This window comes from Saccopteryx leptura, chromosome 8, assembly GCF_036850995.1.
Source record: "Saccopteryx leptura isolate mSacLep1 chromosome 8, mSacLep1_pri_phased_curated, whole genome shotgun sequence".
Lineage (NCBI taxonomy): Eukaryota > Metazoa > Chordata > Mammalia > Chiroptera > Emballonuridae > Saccopteryx > Saccopteryx leptura.
Genome location: NC_089510.1, coordinates 57,259,864 through 57,281,130, shown reverse-complemented (window position 1 = coordinate 57,281,130; position 21,267 = coordinate 57,259,864). Strand labels below are relative to the sequence as shown.

At 38.7% G+C, this 21,267-nt stretch overlaps 1 protein-coding gene across 17 annotated transcripts in view; it reads left to right on the top strand.

Annotated features, from left to right (window-relative positions):
- Positions 1-21,267, top strand: part of DLG1 (discs large MAGUK scaffold protein 1) — a 301,581-nt gene that overhangs the window by 131,082 nt on the left and 149,232 nt on the right. For all 17 annotated transcript variants that reach the window (XM_066347976.1, XM_066347975.1, XM_066347974.1 and 14 more), the window contains one exon: positions 19,219-19,272. In XM_066347976.1, coding sequence (XP_066204073.1) covers positions 19,219-19,272 — 54 coding nt within the window. The remainder of the gene's footprint in view (positions 1-19,218; positions 19,273-21,267) is intronic.

The following is a 21,267-nucleotide window of genomic DNA, read 5'->3' as shown; positions in this document are numbered from 1 at the left end:
ATTGAATTTGTTGGTGTATACTTGCTCATAATACTCTCAAAATTCTTTTTATTTCTGTAGAACTGGTAGTAATGCCCCCCCCCCCTTTGAACTCTTAATTTTAGTAATTTGAGTCTTCTCTCTTTTTTCCTTTAGTTCATCTAGGTAAAAGTTTGTGAGTTTGTTTATCTTTTCAAAGAACCAACTTTTGGTCTTATTGATATTCTCTATTATTTTCTATTCTTTATTCATATTTGCTTTAATTTTTATTTCCTTCCTTCTGCTAACTTTGGGTTACCTTTGTTCTTTTTTCTAGTTCATTAAGTTGTAAAGTTAAGTTGTTCGTTTGAGCGATCTTTTTTTTTTAAGGTAAGCATCTGTAGATATAAATTCCCTCTTCAGTACTGCTTTTGCTGTGTCCCTTAAGTTTTTTTATTTTCATTCATCTCCCAAGTAGTTTCTGTTGTCCTCTCTGACTCCTTTGATCCATTGGTATTTTAAGAGTGTGTTATTTAAACTGCCACAATTTGGTGAACTTTCCAGTTTTCCTTCTGTTTTTGCTTACTATCTTCATCTCATTTTGGTTAAAGAAGGTAACTTTGTATGTCATCTATCTTTGTAAATTTATTGAAACTTAATTTGTGGCCTAAAATATCTGTTCTTGGAAATGACCCTTGTGCATCTTAGAAGAATATTTGTGCCATTATTGTTAGGTAGAGTATTCTGTGTTAGGTAGAGTGTTCTGTATATGTCTGTTAGGGCTGATTCAGTTATTGTGTCGTTTGAGTTCTCTATTTTCTTACTGACACTTTGCCTGGTTGTTCTATACATTTTGAATGAGGCATTAAAGTTTCCAACTATTATTGTAAAACTGTCTACATCTACCTTTAATTCTGTCATTTTTTGCTTCATAATTTTGATGGTCTGTCATTAGGTGCATAAATGTTTATCATTGTTATGTCTTCTCAGTGTAATGAACCTTTTATTTATATGTAATGTCTTTAACCTTTTTGGTTTAAATTCTATTCTAATATTAGTATAGCCACTCCTACTTTGTTTTTCTTTCTGGTTGTTGTTTGCATAGGAAATTTTTTTTTTCTATTTTACTTTTAACCTGTTGATGTCTTTGAATTTAAGTGAGTCTTGTGGACAACATATATGTTTTTATCTATTCTGTCAGTTTTTTTCTTTTTTTCAGATTGCGAAGTTAGAGTTAAAGTAATTACTAATAAGGAGGGATTTCTGTCATTTTGCTACTTGTTTTCTTTATTCCATTCCTTACAACTTTTTTATCCCTTATTTTCTGCATTACTGTCTTATTGTTTGGTTAATTTGGGGGGGGGGGAGGATAGTTAAACGTTTAAATTCCTTTCCCATTTTATTTTGTGTATATTCTTAGCTATTTTTTTTGTGGTTACCATGGGGATTAAATTTAACATTCCAAAGTTATAACACTCTAATTTTAATTTATACCAGCTGAACTTTAATAAAACTTTTTTAACAGTTCCATTCACACCATTTAGTTGTTGATGTCACAGAATTATATATTTATACAGAGTATGTCTAAAAACATATAAGCTAATAATTTTTAAATGCATTATTCATTTTTTAAATTATATACTTAAAATGGAGTTACAAAATGAAGTTACTGTATTAGCTTTTAGACTAATACTAGTTTCAAGAATAATTTAAATATAGTTAATAAAATATCTTAAATTATGTAGAAAAGAAAAAGTGATGTTATAAAACACTGTTACATTAATACTGGCTTCTATAATTGCTCTTGTATTTATTTTTCCAAGATTTTATTTCTTCAAACACCTTGAAGTTAATGTGTCCTTTCATTTCAATCTGCAGGCTTCCATTTAGCATTTCTCTCAGGACTGATTGACTGGTAATGAACTCCCTCAGCTTTTTCTTATCTGAGAATGTCTTAATTCCTCCCTCATATTTGAAGGACAGTTTTGCCAGATACAGAGCTCTTGGGTGACTTTTTTTTTAAGCTCTTTGAGTATATCATTCCACTGTCTTCTGACCTCTGGATTTTCTAATGAGAAATCTGTTGATATTCTTGTTGAGGATCTTTTGTCTGTAACAAGTTACTTCTTTCTTGAAGCTTTCAAAATTTTCTTTGTCTTTGTTTTTCAAATTTTATTGATTTTAGAGGGAAACATCAACTTGTTCCACTTAGTTGTGCATTTATTGGTTGATTCTTATATGTGCCCCGACTGGAGATTGGACCCGCAACCTTGGTGTATCAGGATGATGCTCTAACCAACTGATCTACCTGGCCAGCACTGTCTTTGTCCTTCAGCAATTTGATTTAATGTTTCATTGTGTGAATCTCTTTGAGTTCATCCTAGCATGAGATTGTTGAGCTTCTTAGATATTTATATTCATGTCTATCATTAGATTTGGAAAAATTTTGCCTGTTATTTTTTCAGATATTCTATCTGCTCTTTGATCTCTTCTTCTCCTAGGATTCCCACAATGTGTATGTTGGTCTTCTGAATGGTGGTCCACAGGCCTGTTAATCTGTGGTCGCTTTTCTTAGTCTTTTCTCTCTGTTCTCAGACATAATTTTTATTGTTTTATCTTTAAGTCCACTGATTCTTTCTTCAGCCTAATCAACTCTACATTTGAATTGCTCTAGTGAATATTTCACTTTAATTACTATAGTTTTCAGCTCCAGAATTTTCTTTTGGTTTTCTTTCACTGATTTTTTTTTTTTCCAATTTGTTCATACAATTTTTTTTTTTACTTTGTTCGCCTTACCTTTTAGTTCTTTGAACATCTTTAAGATGGTTATAAAGTCTTTGTTGAATTGATCTGCTACCAGTCTTTCTCATTTTTTTCTATAATATTGAAAAGATTTTATTGATTTTACAAAGAGAAGAAAGAGAGAAAGGGGTTGGGGGAGTGAGAAGTATTAACTCATAGTTGCTTCAGTTTTGTTCATTGATTACTTCTCATATGTGCCTTGACCGGGCAAGCCAGGGTTTTGAACCAGTAACCTCAGCATTTCAGGTCAACACTTTATCCACTATGCCATCACAGGCCCATTAGATCTTTTTCAAAGACAGTTTTTTTCTTCTTTGAAGAATGGACCATTCTTTGCTGTTTCTTTGTGCACCTTGTGATTTTTTTGTTGTTGTTGAAAACTGGACATTGTAAATTTTTTTTTAAGTGAAAGGAGGGGAGATAATGAGACAAACTCCTACATGCACCCCAACCGGGATCCACCCAGCAACCCCATCTGAGGCTGAGGCTCAAATCAACCAAGCTATCCTCAGCGTCTAAGGCCGGCTCTCTGACCTACTGAGCTATCCTCAGCACCAGGGATTAATGCTCAAAACCAATTGAGCCACTGGCTGCAAGAGGAGACGAGGGAGAGATGGGGGAGAGGGAAGAGAAGAGAAGCAGATGATTGCTTCTCCTGTGTGTCCTGACCAGGAATCAAACCTGGGGCATCCATACATCTGAGTGGCACTCTATCCACTGAGCCAGCCAGCCAGAGCCGACATTGGAATCTTCCACATCCCAGTCCGACGCTCTATCCACTGCGCCACCGCCTGGTCAGGCAGACATTGGAATCTTATGATCTGTTAACTTTGGAAATCAGATTCTCCTCGTACTCTATGGTTTGCTGTTTTTTAGTTTCTGGGTTTTTGTTTGTTTGGTTGTTGGTTTGGTTTGATTTTTTTTTTTTTTTTTTTTTTTTTTTTTTGGTTTTTGGATTGTTGTAGGCTACCTTTTATGATAAAAATTAGCCTACACTATATATGTAAGGTCTTCTCAGGTCTTTGTGTCTGCACCTCTTCTAGACACACATAATAACTTTCTAATTCTCTTGTATATGTGATTGCTTTTGAATATTCTAGTTTTCAGTGTCTGACTCTCAAAAGAAGGAAAAAAAGTGAAATCTTTAATGAAGACGCTTGCCCTTTAAATTCCGAATGTCACTTCTTGCTTGACCAGTGGTAGTGCAATGGATAGAGCGTCAACCTGGGACATAGGTGCCAGGTTCAAAACCCCAAAATTGCTTGTTTGGACACAGGCTCATCCATTTTGAGTGCAGGCTCACTAGCTTGAGCACAGTGTTTCTGGCTTAAGCATGAGATCATCTAGTGATCCCATGGTTGCTGGCTTGAAGCCCTAGGTCACTGGCTTGAGCAAGGGATTGCTGGCTCTCCTGGAGCCCATGGTCAAGGCACATATGAGAAACAATCAATAAACAACGAAAGTGCCACAACTATGAGTTGATGCTTCTCATCTCTCTCCCTCCCCGGCCCCCCTTTATCATGTCTTCCTCTCTATTTCACTTAAAAAACAACAAATCCCCTGGAAGTCACTTCAGCCAGGAAGGGAGGAACTTGCATTAATTGGGGGAGATTCATCAGCAATGATCACTGCTTTTTTGTACCTCTTTGATGAGAAACAGTAGTCACTGATCAGATCACTGATCCCCTGTATTTGTAGGAAAGGGCCTTTAATTTTGCCTACCCTGGCTATTGCAAGCTTTGTGCCAGCTGTTCCCGAAACACTTGCATAGCTGTCTGTTTCAGGGCTGAGGTGTGGGAGTTAGGTAGCTACTACTATGCTAATAGCCAAAATTCACTTAAGTTAACTACAGTTTACCGTCCAGTAGTTCCTGGAAATTTTAAACCTTCAATAGACTATATGGTTTCAAAATAAGCTACATCAGGTATAATTCTGCTTGTATAATTGTTATCTAGGTGGGGAGACATTTGTGATGATTCCTATTCAGCCATCTTCCCAGAATCCACCCTATTTGGTTTTTTTCATTTGTTTTCTTTAAGATTTTATTTTTGGATTTTGGGAGGGGGGAGCATCAACACATTAATAGTTGCTTCTCGTTATGTGCCTTACTGGCCAAACCCAGGGCTTCAAACAAGCGACCTCAGCATTCCAGGTCAAAGCTTTATCCACTGTACCACCACAGGTCAGGTCACCCTATTTGTTTTCATAATCACTGTAATGTACAGTGATCACCGAAATTTAAGTTTTAATGCATGGTGTCTCAAATTACAATTCAAGATGTATTCTCTGAGACTTGTAAATTCTGCATTTGAAACATACTTGTTCATAATTTAGTAGGGGAGAAAGAGACAACAGACTGAATCTTAGAATTCTTTTAACAAAATTTTTAAGAATGTAATTTGCCCTCTGCAATTGTATAAGAATGGTGCAATATGTTATAACAGCAATCTCTCCAAGAATCTTTATTAATGAAACAAAATGGTAAAAGTCAGATGAGCAGAGTTAGGGTTTTTTTGTCTTCTTGTTGCTACTTGGGTCAAATTCTTTCTGAGTTTGTTAGTTTCTCTTTCTGGAATATCCCTGCTCTTTACTACACCCCTCCACATCTCTCAGTGAATTGTAGAACTTCATTATTGTCCAAGTTGAAACATATACAATGGTATATATTATTAGTAAATAATAATAGATAAGCAGTAGGTTTCTATGGTTTACAATATATTTTCTTTTACATTCCTTCACTAGATTTTTTATACATTTCTCTTGGGTGAAGGCATATATTGTTGTCTGTTTATAAATGGAGAAAATGAGTTTTGTTAACACTTGTGACTTACCTATATGGTTAGAGTCATGGTGGAGTGACTTATAAAGAAACCTAAAACCAGGCCTTTCGATAAGTGAGCCTTGAAGCAAACTTCAGGAAAGGGTTTTCCTTAATTTGAAATGACTTTCACACAGATGCTTTTCAGGTCTTGATATTTTTTGATTTCCTCCTAAGCAAAGCTAATAATTCCATATTACCTATTCTGCTACCCACTGTCCTGGTTATGAATCCCAAGGTCGTATTATTACTGTTTTTCGTTTTAGTGCTCTTTACCTTAGGTATCTGAAAGTATATACTTTCCTGTGGCCAAATTTTCTATATCTTGTTCTTCTGAAGTAGCCAATTCTTTAATTTTGGTGTTAGGACATTTAGTCTTTCTGAGATGTAAATCATACCCTCCAAGCCCATTCAAATTGTGTTCCCCCGTTCACTTGTATTCCAACCTCCAGAGTGGAGAGGACTGTGGAGTACTATGGAATACTACTTTCTTAGGTACCATTTCTGTATTTCATAATACAAGAATTCAGAAAATCTCAAGTTAGTAAAGGTATAATTTATTCTAGAGCAAAGTTTTAATTCTCTCCCTCTAATATAATCTTAAATATTTTTATCATTAATTTAGGTGACTAAACTTGAGGCAGTCAGATTGTGCCTCTTGAGCTTTATTTATAGGCTCTTATTTTGGACCTATTTTGTGATACATATTTTTCAGATTACTAGATTTTCTTATCTTGATGTTAGTTTTGATTGAAATTTTTGCTTAATTCTCAATATGATCATTCATGGGTTTTGTCCAGTTTCAAGTTTTATGTTATTTTATTTTATTTATTTTTTTAGTAAAAGGAGGGGAGATAGTGAAACAGACTCCCACATGCGCCCCAACCTGGCTCCACCTGGCAACTCTCACCTGAGCCCAATGCTCGAGTCAACTGAGCTATCCTCAGTGCCTGAGGCTGACGCTCAGACCAGCTTAGCTCTCCTCAGCGCCCAGGGCCAATGCTCAAACCAATCGAGCCACTGGCTGAAGAGGGGAAGTGAGAAAGAGAAGAGGGAGAGAGTGGGGAAGAGAAGCAGATGGTCACTTCTCGTGTGTGCCCTGACTGAGGAACGAACCCAGGACATCTGAGTTCGAAGCTGACATCTGCACGTGGGGCTGACGCTTTATCCACTGAGCAAAGTGGCCAGGGTCTTCAAATCCCCCCCCCCCCAATCATTTCTTACTTTTCAGTTACAGTTGATATACAATATTACATTGGTTTCACATGTACAACCCAATGATTAGACATGGTCTCGTACCCATCTGACTCCATACATAGTTATTAGAATATTATTGACTATATTCCCTATGCTGTACTTTATACCTATCCATTATTCTGTAACAACGAACTTGTACTTTTTAATCCCTTCACCTTTTTCACCCATGCTCCCTAACCGTCTTCAGTCTGGAAACCATCAAAATGTTCTCTATATCTATGAATCTGTTTGTATTCACTTGTTTATTTTGGTTTTTAGTTTCAATTGTTGATAGATATGTATTTATTGCCATTTTATTGTTCATATTTTCTATCTTTTTATCCTTCTTCTTGAAGACTCTTTAACATTTCTTAAAACATTGACTTGGTGGTGATGAACTCCTTTAGCTTTTTCTTGTCTGGGAAGATCTTTATCCGTCCTTCAGTTCTAAACGAAAGTTTTGCTGGGTAAAGTAACCTTGGTTGTAGATCCTTGCTTTTCATTACTCTCAATGTTTTTTGCCATTCCCTTCTGGCCTGCAAAGTATCTGTTAAAATATCAGCTGACAGTTTTTTGGGTTTTTTTAGAAAATTAAATTTAACAAGGTGACATTGATCAACAAGTGTACATAGATTTCAGATAAACATCACTACATCATTTTAATAGTTACGTTACATATCCATCACCTAAATTCAAATCTTTTTTTTTTCACTTTTATTTGTCCCTCTTTACACCCTCCCTGTTTCCAACTTCAGAAAAATGAAAAAAGAAAAAAGAAAAAATATTTGTCCCTCTTTACACCCTTCCCCCAACTCCCAACCCCCAACTCCTCCCTTATATCTTCCTTCCCCTGGTAGCCACTACACTTGTATCTATATCCATGGTCTCAGTTTTGTATCCCACCTATGTGTGAAATCATACGGTTTTTTAGCTTTTTCTGATTTACTTATTTCACTCAGTATAGTGTTCTCATAGTCCATCCATATTGTTGTAAATGTCACTATGTCATCAATTTTTATGGCTGAATAGTAGTTTTCCATTACATATATGTACCTCATCTTCTTTGTCCAGTCCTCTATCCAGGGACATTTTGGTTGTTTCCATTTCTTGGCCATTGTAAATAATGCTGCGTGAACATGGGGGTGCATGTGTCTTCATGTACCAATGTTTTTGAGTTTTGGGGGTAGAGGGATTGCTGGGTCATATGGTAGTTCTATCCTTTTTTTTTTTTTTTTTTTTTTTTTTTTTGTATTTTTCCAAAGCTGGAAACGGGGAGAGACAGTCAGTCAGACTCCCGCATGCGCCAGACCGGGATCCACCCGGCACGCCCACCAGGGGGCAACGCTCTGCCCACCAGGGGGCGATGCTCTGCCCCTCCGGGGCGTTGCTCTGGCGCCTGGGGCAGAGGCCAAGGAGCCATCCCCAGCGCCCGGGCCATCCTTGCTCCAATGGAGCCTTGGCTGCGGGAGGGGAAGAGAGAGACAGAGAGGAAGGAGAGGGGGAGGGGTGGAGAAGCAGATGGGCACTTCTCCTGTGTGCCTTGGCCGGGAATCAAACCCGGGACCCCTTGCACGCCAGGCCAACGTTCTACCACTGAGCCAACTGGCCAGGGAGGTAGTTCTATTCTTAATTTTTTGAGGAACCCCCATACTTTTCTTCTACAATGATTGAACTAATCTACATTCCCACCAGCAGTGAATGAGGGTTTCTTTTTCTCCACAGCCTCTCCAATACTTGTTATTACCTGTCTTGTTGATAACAGCCAATCTAACAGGTGTGAAGTGGTATCTCATTGTAGTTTTGATGTGCATTTCTTTAATAGCTAGTGATCTTTTCACATATCTTTTGCTCATCTGTGTGTCTTCTTGGGAGACATGTCTGTTCAGGTCCTCTCCCCATTTTTTTTTTTAATTTTTTTTTTTTACTCTCCACATTTTTTAATTGCATTGTTTGCTTGTTTGTTGCTGAGCTTTGTGAGTTCTTCCTATATTTTGGATATTAACCCCTTATCGGAGCTGTTGTTTGCAAATATTATCTCTCATTTAGTCTCTCTGAATTTCTTGGTGTTAGTTTTGTGGCCCAATGTATGGTCTATTCTTGAGAATGTTCCGTGTACACTGGAGAAAAATGTGTACTCTGAAGTCCTGGGATAAAATGTCCTGTAAATGTCTGTTATGTCCATTTGGTCTAGTGTGTCATTTAAGGCCGATATTTCTTGATTGATTATCTTTTTGGATGATCAATCTAGAGCAGGGGTCCCCAAACTATGGCCCGTGGGCCACATGCAGCCCCCTGAGGCCATTTATCTGGCCCCCGCCGCACTTCCGGAAGGGGCACCTCTTTCATTGGTGGTCAGTGAGAGGAGCATAGTTCCCATGGAAATACTGGTCAGTTTGTTGATTTAAATGTACTTGTTCTTTATTTTAAATATTGTATTTGTTCCTGTTTTGTTTTTTTACTTTAAAATAAGATATGTGCAGTGTGCATAGGGATTTGTTCATAGTTTTTTTTTATATAGTCCGGCCCTCCAATGGTCTGAGGGACAGTGAACTGGCCCTCTGTGTAAAAAGTTTGGGGACCCCTGATCTAGAGCCATCAATGGTGTGTTGAAATCTCCAAATGTGAATGTGTTTTTGTCTGTCTAATTTTAGATAAGTTAGTAGATGTCTTATATATGTATTTTGGTGCTCCTTGGTTTGGTGCGTTTATATATAAGAAGTGTTATGTCTTCTTGATACAATGTCCCCTTTATCATTATGAAATGATCATATTTGTCACTGGTTATCTTTGTTGTCATGAAGTCAGTGTTGTCAGATATGAGTATGGCTACACTTGCTTTGCTTGGAGAATCATTTCTCAACCTTTCACTTTGAATCTACTTTGTCCTTGCAGTATAGATTTGTCTCTTGAAGGCAGCATATGATTGGGTTTTGCTTTTTGATCCAGTTTGCTACTCTGTGTCTCTTCATTGGTGAGTTCAGTCCATTTACATTTAGGGTAATTATTGACACTTGATTTCCTGTTGCCATTATATGTGTTTTTTTCTGATAGCTCTGTGTCTCGTTTTGTTCTTCTCTTTTGTTTTTCTGTTAGTTTTCTTTGTTTGATAGTATACCATACTTTTCCCCCCATTTTTTTTTTTTTTTTTTTTGTATTTTTCTGAAGCTGGAAATGGGGAGAGACAGTCAGACAGACTCCCGCATGCGCCCGACCAGGATCCACCCGGCACGCCCACCAGGGGCGACACTCTGCCCACCAGGGGGCGTTGCTCTGCCCCTCTGGGGCGTCGCTCTACCGCGACCAGAGCCACTCTAGCGCCTGGGGCAGAGGCCAAGGAGCCATCCCCAGCGCCCGGGCCATCTTTGCTCCAATGGAGCCTTGGCTGCGGGAGGGGAAGAGAGAGACAGAGAGGAAGGGGGGGGTGGAGAAGCAAATGGGCGCTTCTCCTATGTGCCCTGGCCGGGAATCGAACCTGGGTCCCCCTCACGCCAGGCCGAGCCAACGCTCTACCGCTGAACCAACCGGCCAGGGCCCCCCATTTCTTTTTTTAAGCTGTGTTTCAATAGTGGCATTTTCATGGGTTGTTACCTTTAGGTTATTAAAACTGTCATATTTACAAGAGTTCATTATCTTACAAATGTTTCTGCACTCCATCCTCATTTGCTACTGCTGATCTTTATCCTCTCCTCTTTTATGTTATTGTTGTCACAGATTATCCTTGTTTTTATTGGTGATCTTGGAGCTTTTACTTGTAGTTTTGTTTTGTTCTTTGTATCTGGTTAAATAACCCCCTTTAGTATTTCCTATAGTGGGGGTTTTCTGGTGATAAAGTCCCTCAGCTTCTCTATGTCTGTAAATGTTTTTATTTCTCCTTCATATTTGAAGGATAGCTTTGATGAATTTAGTATTCTTGGCTGATAATTCCTCTCTTTCAGTAGGTCTGTTTGGGTTGAGATAACTCAGTATTCTATTTGCTTCTTGGATTTGAGGTTCTTTTTCCACAGGCATGGGAAGTTCTCATTGATTATTTGTTTAAATAGGTTCTCCAATTCCCTTTTTCCCTCTCTTTTTCTGATATACCCATTATTCTTTTTTATTTTTTTTAAATAGCGAGCTTTTTTTTTTTTTTTTTTTTTTTTTAAGAGAGGAGAGAGAGAGAGAGATGGAGGAGAGCAGGAAGCATCAACTCATTGTAGTTGCTTCCTATATGTGCCTTGACCAGAAAAGCCCAGGGTTTGAACTGGCAACCTTGGCGTTCCAGGTCAATTCTTTATCCTCTGTGCCACCACAGGTCAGGCCCCATTATTCTCTTATATTGCTCTTTCTGATGGAGTCTGACAGTTCTTGTAGAGCTCTCTCTCATTTTTTTAAATTCTCGATTCTTCTTTCTGTAGCATCTCTAGTTGCCTGTCTTCAGTGTCACTGATTCTCTCCTCCATCTCTTTGTTCTATTAGCTAAACTTGTTACCTAGTTTTTTAGTTCACTTATTGAGTTCTTCATCTCTCTTTGGTTATTTTTTAAGATTTCAATCTCGGTGAAGTACTCTTTTTGTTCATTAATTTGTTTTTTGAGCTCATTAAATTGCCTATCATTGTTTTCTCACAACTCATTGACTTTTTTTAGAACTTCAATTTTGAATTCTCTGTCATTTAATTCCACAGTTTTTATGTAATTGAGATTTTTTTTCTGGAGAGTTTTCATTTTCTATCAGAACTATTATGTCTTTGTCTTGTGTATCCATGATGTATATGATTTCTTCTTTCTTGATAGCATTTGAGAGTGGTAACCCCAACAAGAAACTTTTTTTTTTTCCAATAGGTGTTGCTGTACTACAAGTTTTGGCTCTGTGAAATTCTTGGGCAGGACTTAGCTGTCGTAGTGATGGAGACAGGGCCACATTTATGTTGGTGGGTGGGGCATGGTATGAGGGCTTTACAGTTTCAGCTTTGTGGCTTTACCAGTGGAGGTTTCAGGTTTCCTGGCATTCTTCCCCACATCTCAGCAGACCAAGGGATAAGACGTGGAGCCCTTCCACCTTTCAGGGAAAAGAGTGGCCCCAGAGACTCAGCTATGGGGGCCCCACCACTGTGGCTCTTCTATAGCGTGTAGGGAAGTGGGATCTGAAAGGGTGGGGGAGCACACTTTGGTCTTCCCTGACACTGCACAGAGCGTGGAAGTGCTGGCTGGCTGCAGTATAGTGCTGCTGATGGGGTGCTGGCTGCAGTATAGTGCTCTTTAGAGCTGTGGGTCAAACTCCGTGGGCTAAGCTCCCAGCAATGTTGCAAGTGCTGTGCTGTGCTGCATGAGCCGGACTATGTGGGCCCAGCAGGGGCTGCTAGAGCATGTACCCGCATGCCGCAAGAGCCAAGCACTTCCCGCCCAGCGCACGCCGATCCAGAGCTGAGGCTGAATGTGGGCCCTGTACTGGCTGATCACAAGCCAAGCGACGTGGTTAGTCCTCAGTAACCTGAGCGTAACCCTGTGCTTTGTTGCACCTACCTTAGTTCAGCTCCTTCCCTTCTGCCCCTCAGTCTCTCCATCTCTCCTTGCTCAGAATAAAACTCAAGCCTGTTTCCCTCCGTCCAGCAAGGGAAAAGAAAAATTCAGTCCTCCTCCTTCTCTCCTCTCCAGATTCCACAGGGAAAGCATTTTATCTTCCGTCCCTCTTTTCAGCCCGTCTCACCTTCGGTTCATTTGTTGCGTGGATTGTTCAGGCCTGGCTGCGAGCTCAGCTGGGGTTCTTTCACTGCGTTAGAGTTGTTTCCATTTGTTGAAATTTTAAAGGGAAATACCAGAAGTATCTCTCACGCTGCCATTTCTCTGACATCACTAATTGACAATCTATGAGAGCTTACTTGTAACACTTACCTGGCAGGGGAGATACCATGATCACCAGAGCTTACTTGTAGGTAAATAACTGCTTTTTCTTACTGCTTTTAAGATTCTCTTTGTCCTTAACCTTTTGCATTTTAATTACGATGTGTCTCGGTGTGGGCCTCTTTGGGTTCATCTTTGGTCTGTCTGTGCGTCCTGGACTTTGTCTATTTCCTTCATGAGGTTAAGTACGTTTTCTTTTTTTTTTTTTTTTTAACTTTTATGGGGTTTTTTTTTTTTTAGATTTTATTTATTCAATTTTCAGAGAGGGGGGGGGAGAAAGGGGAGAAGCAGGAAGCATCAATTCCCATATATGCCTTGACCAGGCAAGCCCAGGGTATCGAACAGGCGACCTCAGTGTTCCAGGTCGACGTTTTATCTCACTACGCCACCACAGGTCAGGCAGTTAAGTAAGTTTTCTATCAATATTTTTCAAACAGGTTTTCAGTTTCTTTCTCTCTTCTTCTTCTGGCACCCTCATGATGCAAATGTTGGTAAACCTGAAGTCCCAGAAGCTCCTTATACTATCAGGGGTCTCAAACTCAACTCAGCATGTGGGCCGCAGAGCAAGATCACAGCCATTCGGCGGGCCGCACTAGGTCTACAAAAGGCAACTGTTACGCAACACTTTTCAGTGTCACAAAACGACCAGAAACTGTAGTTCGTGGATTAGTCTGCGGGCCGCACAAAATTGTTCGGCGGGCTGCATGCGGCCTGCAGGCCGCGAGTTTGAGACCCCTGCATATCTTCATGTTTTTGGATTATTTTTTCTTTTTGCTGTTCTGATTGGGTGTTTTCTACTTCCTTTATTCCAAATCGCTGATTTGATTCTCAGCTTTCTCTACTGTTATTCCTTTTAATTATTCTTCATTTCAGTTAGTGTATCCTTTATTTTTGACTGGTTCATTCTTATGGTTTCTATGTCCTTTTCTATGTTTATTATTTCTTTGTTAAAGTTCTCACTAAGTTCCTTAAGCATCCTTATAACCCTTGTTTTGAACTGTATCTGGTAGTTTGCTTGCCTCCATTTTTTTTAGTTCTTTTTCTGGAAATCTCTTCTTTCATTTGAAACATGTTTCTTTGTTTCTGCTTTTTGGCTGCTTTTCTCTGTTGATTTCTATGTATTAGGTAGAGCTACTACATCTTCCAGACTTGGTACAGTGGCCTTGTGTAGTAGATGTCCTATAGAGCCCAGAGGAACAGCCTCCCCAGTCTCCCAAGATGGGTGCTCCATGTGACCCCCTGTATAGGCTATATACACCGTGCTATTGTAGTTGAGCCGTGTTTGCTGTTTGTGTCACTGGAAAGGAGTGACCCCAAGGCTGATCACCTTTGAGGACTGGCTGTGACTACAGCAGAGGAGCTAGAGCTGTGCAGAAGTTGACCCTGTGGAGCAGGACTTGCTGCAGTGGGGCTTTGATGCTCACCAAGTCCACCCTTTGAGTGTGTTTCTTGTGGAAGTTCTAAGGTTGTATTCTGGTGTGGTCCAAAGCTGTCCACTGGCTATACTGGCTTTGGGACCTCCCAGGAGGTACAAGGTCAGTCTCTGTTTGTGCCTTTCTTGGGGCTGCCTGGTACCAGCTACAGATCAATGTGCAGATGGCTGCTACTTGTGCTGGACTTGAAGGTGCCTAGGAGAGGCTGTGAACCAAGGTCAGTTGTCACTAGTTCCAGACCTGGGGGCTCTTAGCAAGTCGTATGGGGTACGTAGAAGCCAGATGCTCTTGCTTGAGAGGTTCTAGGAAAGTCCAAAGCATGAGACAAAACAGGCCATTTGTATGGAAAAGCCACTGAAAACAGCTTGGGTGGGCCCACAAGTTGAGTGTGGTGGGGTCTCCAGACATCACTTGGGCAGGATGAACAGTGTGAGCCAGGTTGATGGAAACTGGCATGACACCAGACTCCTGGTTCTGTGGTAGAGAGAGGGGTCTCAGGAAAGGATCAAGGAAAGGATCAGTGGCTTCTGCCATTACTTTTTAAGTGGCAGAAACTACTGTCCCCCCTCCCCCAGCTCTTGCATTGATGCTAGAAAATCCAGTTCTTCCCCATATGTCCCTGGTTCCTTTCAAGCTGCTTCCCCAGTGCTGGAGCTCAGAGAGGGTTATGACCATATGTGGGCCCTTTAAGAGGAGCTGCCTGGAGCTCCTGCAGCTTTCTTCCCTCAGCCTCAATCACCACTGGTTTTTACAGGCAGAAGTTATGGAGACTTCTCTTCCTGGCATGGAGGATTCTCAGTTGGGGTGTCTGGGGTGTGGCTGGGACCCCTCACTTATTATTATTATTTTTTTACAGAGACAGAGAGAGAGTCAGAGAGGGATAGATAGGGACAGACAGACAGGAACGGAGAAAGATGAGAAGCATCAATCATTAGTTTTTTTTCGTTGTGACGCCTCAGTTTAGGGGTCCCCAAACTTTTTACACAGAGGGCCAGTTCACTGTCCCTCAGACCGTTGGAGGGCCACCACATACAGTACTCCAGTACACTGACCACCAATGAAAGAGGTGCCCCTTCCGGAAGTGCGACGGGGGCTGGATAAATGGCCTCAGGGGGCCGCAGTTTGGGGACACCTGCCTTAGTTGTTCATTGATTGCTTTCTCGTACGTGCCTTGACTGTAGGACTACAGCAGACCGAGTAACCTGTTGCTCAAGCCAGTGACCTTGGGTCCAAGCTGGTGAGCTTTTGCTCAAACCAGATGAGCCCGTGCTTAAGCTGGCGACCTCAGGGTCTTGAACCTGGGTCCTCTGCATCACAGTCCAACGCTCTATCCACTGCGCCACCGCCTGGTCAGACGGGACCCCTCACTTCTCAGGGGGAATCTCTACAGCTGAGATATCCCTCATTTTTTTAAGAGAGAGAGGGACAGACAGGGACAGACAGGAAGGGAGAGAGATAAGCATCAACTTATAGTTGTAGCACCTTAGTTCATTGATTGCTTTCTCATATGTTCCTTGACCAGGGGGCTCCATTCGAGCCAGTGATCTCCTGCCCAAGGCAGCGACCTTGGGCTCAAGCCAGTGACGTTTGGGTTCAGGCCAGTAACCATGGGGTCATGTCTATGATCCTATGCTCAAGCTGGAGACCCCTGAGCTAGAGACTCTGTGTTCAAGCTGGTGAGCCCACACTCAAGCAGGATGAGCCCACACTCAAGCTGGCAACCTTGGGGTTTCAAACTTGGGTCCTCAGCATCCCAGGCTGATGCTCTACACTGTGCTACTGCCTGGTCAGGCATCCCTGCCAGTTTTAAACTGCCACACCTGGTTTTGGAAACAGCCATGTCTGCGCCCCTCCTACCAGTCTTGATGTGGTTCTTTATTTCCCTAGTTATAGCACTTTCATTCAACCAGATTTCAGGTGGGTCTGAATGATGGTGGTTCTATAGTTTAGTTGTGATTTTGATGTGGTTGTGGAATGATACGGATACTGCATTTACCTATATCGCCATCTTGACCAGAAGTCCAGTTTCAAGTTCTTTATTCCCATGATTTTCTTTCAAGTATGGTCATTTACTCATGTTTATTCTAAGATATATCTACAAATAAACTTATTTATATATTTATCTAATTATTTTGTTTAAGTCAGAATTACAAATTACTTTAACCCATCTGTGTTCTTTATCCTGAACTGAACTTTAAGTTCAAATCAATTTTATGATGTGAATGCTAATATGTTAGTAGGAACTCTTAACTAATTTACTGTATTTCACAACTGCCTTAGTTATTAACCTCTGGGGGGAAAAATGAGTACTTGATATAGTCTTGTTTTTCTTACTTTACTTTTTATTATGAAAATTTTCCAAAATACTCAAATGTAGAGGGAGTAATATTGTGTACTCCCTTGCATACTCATCACCCAGCAACAATAGTCATCAACTTGTGTACTCTTACATTTGATCTATAGCCCCTCCCTCTTCTAACCTCTTATGATTTTATTTTGAAGTAAATTTAACACTTTATATTATTTTTTAGCTATATTTCAGTATCAGATAGTCATATATGACTACAGTCAAAAGTAATCTTCTGTTCAATGATGAGTTGATGATCATGAGCGACTAACATTGTAATAATTTTGATATGAATTAGATTTTGATTAAAACCAACTTTTCCCACCATATGTTTGGTAATAAATGGGTAAAGGGAACCAAATAGTTTTCTTGCTATTAATTTTGAAGAGTGACTTTTTTTGTAACTTTAAATAGTTTTGTTCTTTCTTGCCTTCTTCTGTAATTGCTTAAGCAGAATAAAGTGAAATTGTAACATTAATTTTTTAATTTAGTGAAATATTTTCAAATATTCATATAATGTTAAATGTCTGTTGACTAGCTTTGTTTGAATAACACTCTTTAGATTTGGTTTTCACTGAATTATTTGAAGATTAAACTATTACATTCAAAGGTAAGGTTGCACATAAAAATTAATGTCATGCTCCTCCATCTGTGGCGGAGCAGTGGATAGAGTGCCAACCTACAATGCTGAGGTTGCCAGTGTGAGACCTGGGGCTTGCCTAGGCAAGGCACACATGACAAGCAACCAGTGAACAGCTAGACTGAAGCAACTACTTCACATTTCACCCTCCCTTGCTGTAAAATCAATATATCAATTTTTTTTTTAAAGTTAAACATCATGCTTATTAATTATTACCAGAAAGACAGGTACCGTATGATTTCACTCATTTGTGGCCTAATGAACAAAATGAACAAGCCAAATAGAGCAGGCTAACAGTTGTTAGGCAGCAGCTGTCTGGGTGAGGGGAGGGGAGGGATTGAGGAAGAAGGACCAAAAAAATAAAAAGGAAAAACTCATGGACACAAACAACAGTGTGGTGATGCAGGGTATGAGGAAGTGGAGGAGCGTATAAGGGGTAAATGCTGATGGACAGAGCCTTGACTTGGGGCAAGGCGTGAGTATACAACATGGTGTACAGAGGTATGTTGTAGAATTGGGCACCTGAAACCTGTATAATTATGTTAATCAGTGTCACCCAATAAAGTCAATTAAAATGTATTACCTCTTCATTTTTAACCTTCCTTTATGTAGCCCAAACACAATCTGCATAATTATTTAACCATGACTTTTGTCTTTAAGCATTTTTTCATATGATAATCCATATCCAGTACTTTGCTGAAAATAATATAAAACGACCTTTGAATACTTACTTTTAGAGAAGCCAGTGCACTTGGAAAATAGTGGTTATTTTGTATAATGTTTGTTTAATACAGCTTTTATATGTAATTTTTTACTAATTGAAGTAGAGCTATTAACCTTTATAAACGTATAAACATATGTCCCTAGTAGTTGTTTAGGATAGTCATCTTTTTTTATTCTATGAAAATGTAATATTTTAAAGATATTTTGATTGATTTTACAGAGTAGGGAGCAAGAAGTATCAGCTCATAGTTGCTGCTTGCTTGTTGCTTGTCATGTGTGCCTTGATCAGGCAAGCCCAAGGTTTCCAAACCGCCAACCTTAGCATTCCATGTCAGTGCTCTATCCACTGCACCACCACTGGTCAGGCTAAAAGTGTAATTTGATTTGGTACTTCTATACTTTTAAATATGTAGAAGAAAGATAATTTTGAGGGGAATCACATAGTTTTCTTTATATTTCCGAAATATTGATATGTTTTTTATTTGGCACTTTTTGCATTTTATTCTTTAAAGTTTACTTCATCTACATAATAGTTCCCCATGTAACCAGAAAACCCAAGATTTTTTTCAACTCAAACTTAACTATAGATGTATGGATTTTGGATATTTTTTTCCATAACCATTGTTATTCTGTGAGTGGTCTAGAAATAAAAGTTGGAAAACAATAAATGCAGCTGAAAATAAATGAGGTGTTTTCACATTAAGACTATGTTTTCAATTTTCTAAAAGTTTATGATTGATTTCTTTGTGTGGTAATCATTTTTTTCATGTTCAAACACAATACATTGTAGGGAAGAATTTTTTTTTTGAGTGGTAAAATGGTTGGAATCTTTTTTAATTTATTGATTTTTAAATATAGAGAGAAACATCCATTTGTTGTTCCACTTATTCATGCTGTCATTAGTTGATTCTTTTATGTATTCTGACCAGGGATTGAACCCATGATCTTTGCTTGTTGGGATAGCACTCCTACCAACTTAGCCTCCTGGCCAGGGCCTCATTGGACTCTTCATGGAATCTTTGGAAACAGAAAAGCTAATGATTTCTAAGCAATTCTGGAAGACTTGTTTGTTACACTAATATACTAAAGAATATTTGTAGATTTTTTGAGAAAGCTGGTGAACTTTGCAAACCTTAAGAAAATTGTCTGTTTTGGCAGAAATAACAATTTATTTCTCAAAAGCAAATCTAACTTAACTGCTTATACCTATTTCTTTCCCTTTGTTGATATATACTGGGTACATTTCTTAACATATGCAAAGCTTATATAAAATTATAATTTAAGAAATAGCACGTTTTCCATATGCCTCTAAATTTGTGAACATGGATACGTAATGTGTCAATTTTCCTGTTAAGCTAACACATTTACAATTCTTTTTTTAAGGCAAATCCTCCTCCAGTACTGGTCAACACAGATAGTTTGGAAACACCGACTTATGTAAGTTCTATTTAATCCTCACATTTAACTAGTTCTGCTTTTCCTGTTTAGTTTTTTATACAGATGTAAGGATCACAGCATTATTTTTTGTAATATATTTTACGGATAATGTTCTGTCACTGAGCTGTAGTTGTTAAAGTAAATGAACCAATATTGTCATTTTTTGGTTTTTTCCCCCATACTTATGCAAAGTAAAAATGTTAAAATAGATGTTTACAGTTTTATTTTTAAATTAAAATGATTAATTTTTACCAAAGGCTCTTTCTGACCAGTGGTCATTAACACAATGCCATATATTCAGAGTCATTTTAGAAGTATAGCTAACTGAGTGACCAAATTTTTAGTAATTCGGTTTATGTGCATATTTGCAAATAGTTATGACTATATAATATTAATCAAATGGTGCTTGTCTCTAAACTTAAACTTTCTAAAAATCTCTTTCCCTTAAATAGAAATAGCTATTGATAGAACAGCAGAATCTGATCTAACATTCTTCACCCCAGAGGAAAATGATTTTGGAGATGTTTAAGTAGAAGTAGTGCCTGTGCATTTCTAAAATCAAATGGCACATAATGTCATAAGCTGTAAAAATCCTTTCTTCAATTTTTGAACCATAGTTGATTTTAGTTTATACGTACTTTAAAACATTTCTTTTGGACTTCTTTTTGTATTTATATGAATATAGATGTAACAGATATTTGGGGATTTTGGAAAACCTCAGATAGTACTTAAACAGAAATGCTCTTCTGCACTTTTCAGAATTGTTTAAGTCTCTGTTACCTTTCACACTGATACAGAGTACTTAAGTAGAATTTTGCTTGTATGTTAATCAATATTTTCTTCTTTACATTTTTTTCTCCACTTTGTTGACTTATATTTTGCTTCAGGGCATAGCTAACAATTAAATATTTTGATTTTTAAAACCTTTTCAACTGAAAAATTAATATATAAGAACTAACAGAAAACAGTATCAACAAAGAAAATAAATACATAAGCATTTTAGGGAAATGTCAACAAATTAAAAGCAAGATGAGGATACTAAGCAGCAGACTTAGAGTACAAGTTGTATGATTTTCAGTTTGTACAACACAGCATTCAAAAAATATTTTTCTTGTTAAGTAAGATATGTTGGGGATCCCCAAGAGCACTCACTGCCCATTTTGGGAGATTTGCTAGGACTCACAAGACTCAGTATAAGATTTATTACAGCTCCGTAGTAAGTCAGGATCTGCAGTCAGGTTGTAAGACTGTATGCCTAGAGAAATCCCTGTTTATATTTCCTTACACTTTCTTCCTCCCATAATGTGTCACATAAAGCACTCTTTCCCCTAGCAGTGAAAATTCAGTAACATGTGTATTGTGTTTCTGCCCAGGGAAACTCATTATAAACTCAGTGCAAAGTTTTTTATTGCAGGTTGGTTACCTAGGCATACTCTGTCCAGCACGTGCCAAATTTCTGGGCTCCCAGAAAGGGAAAGCAGGTGTTCAGCACAACACATGCCCAAATCAACTTTCCAAGTGCCTGCAAGAGCCTCCTGGAGGTAGCAGCTTTAGACCCGATATGTTAACCATTTTCTGGATGTAAATAAGATGATTTCTAATTCCTCAATCAAGATTTGTCAGTGTGCTACTTGATCATACTTAAAGAACACAGTGTGAAAGGTTTGGGTAGTAAGTAGATATTCTCTGTGGCTCTTACTTCATGTAGGCAAAAACCATGTGTTTTGTTTGGGTAAAAAAACAACCTTAGGCTTTTAGGAAAAAGGAATTTACAGTAATTCTGAAATTTAAAATGTATCCCAGAATGGTTTTTAAACTTATTTGCTATTCCTTTGTTCATTCCCTGATAACACTTAATACTAGCTATGTGTTGAATAAAAATAAGAAAAATTAACAGTTGCTACCTTAGAACACATTTTTTTTGTTTGTAGGCATTGCACTACCCCAAATTAAGTAATTAATTGAACAGGTAATACAAAACTCAAAAGATAAAAA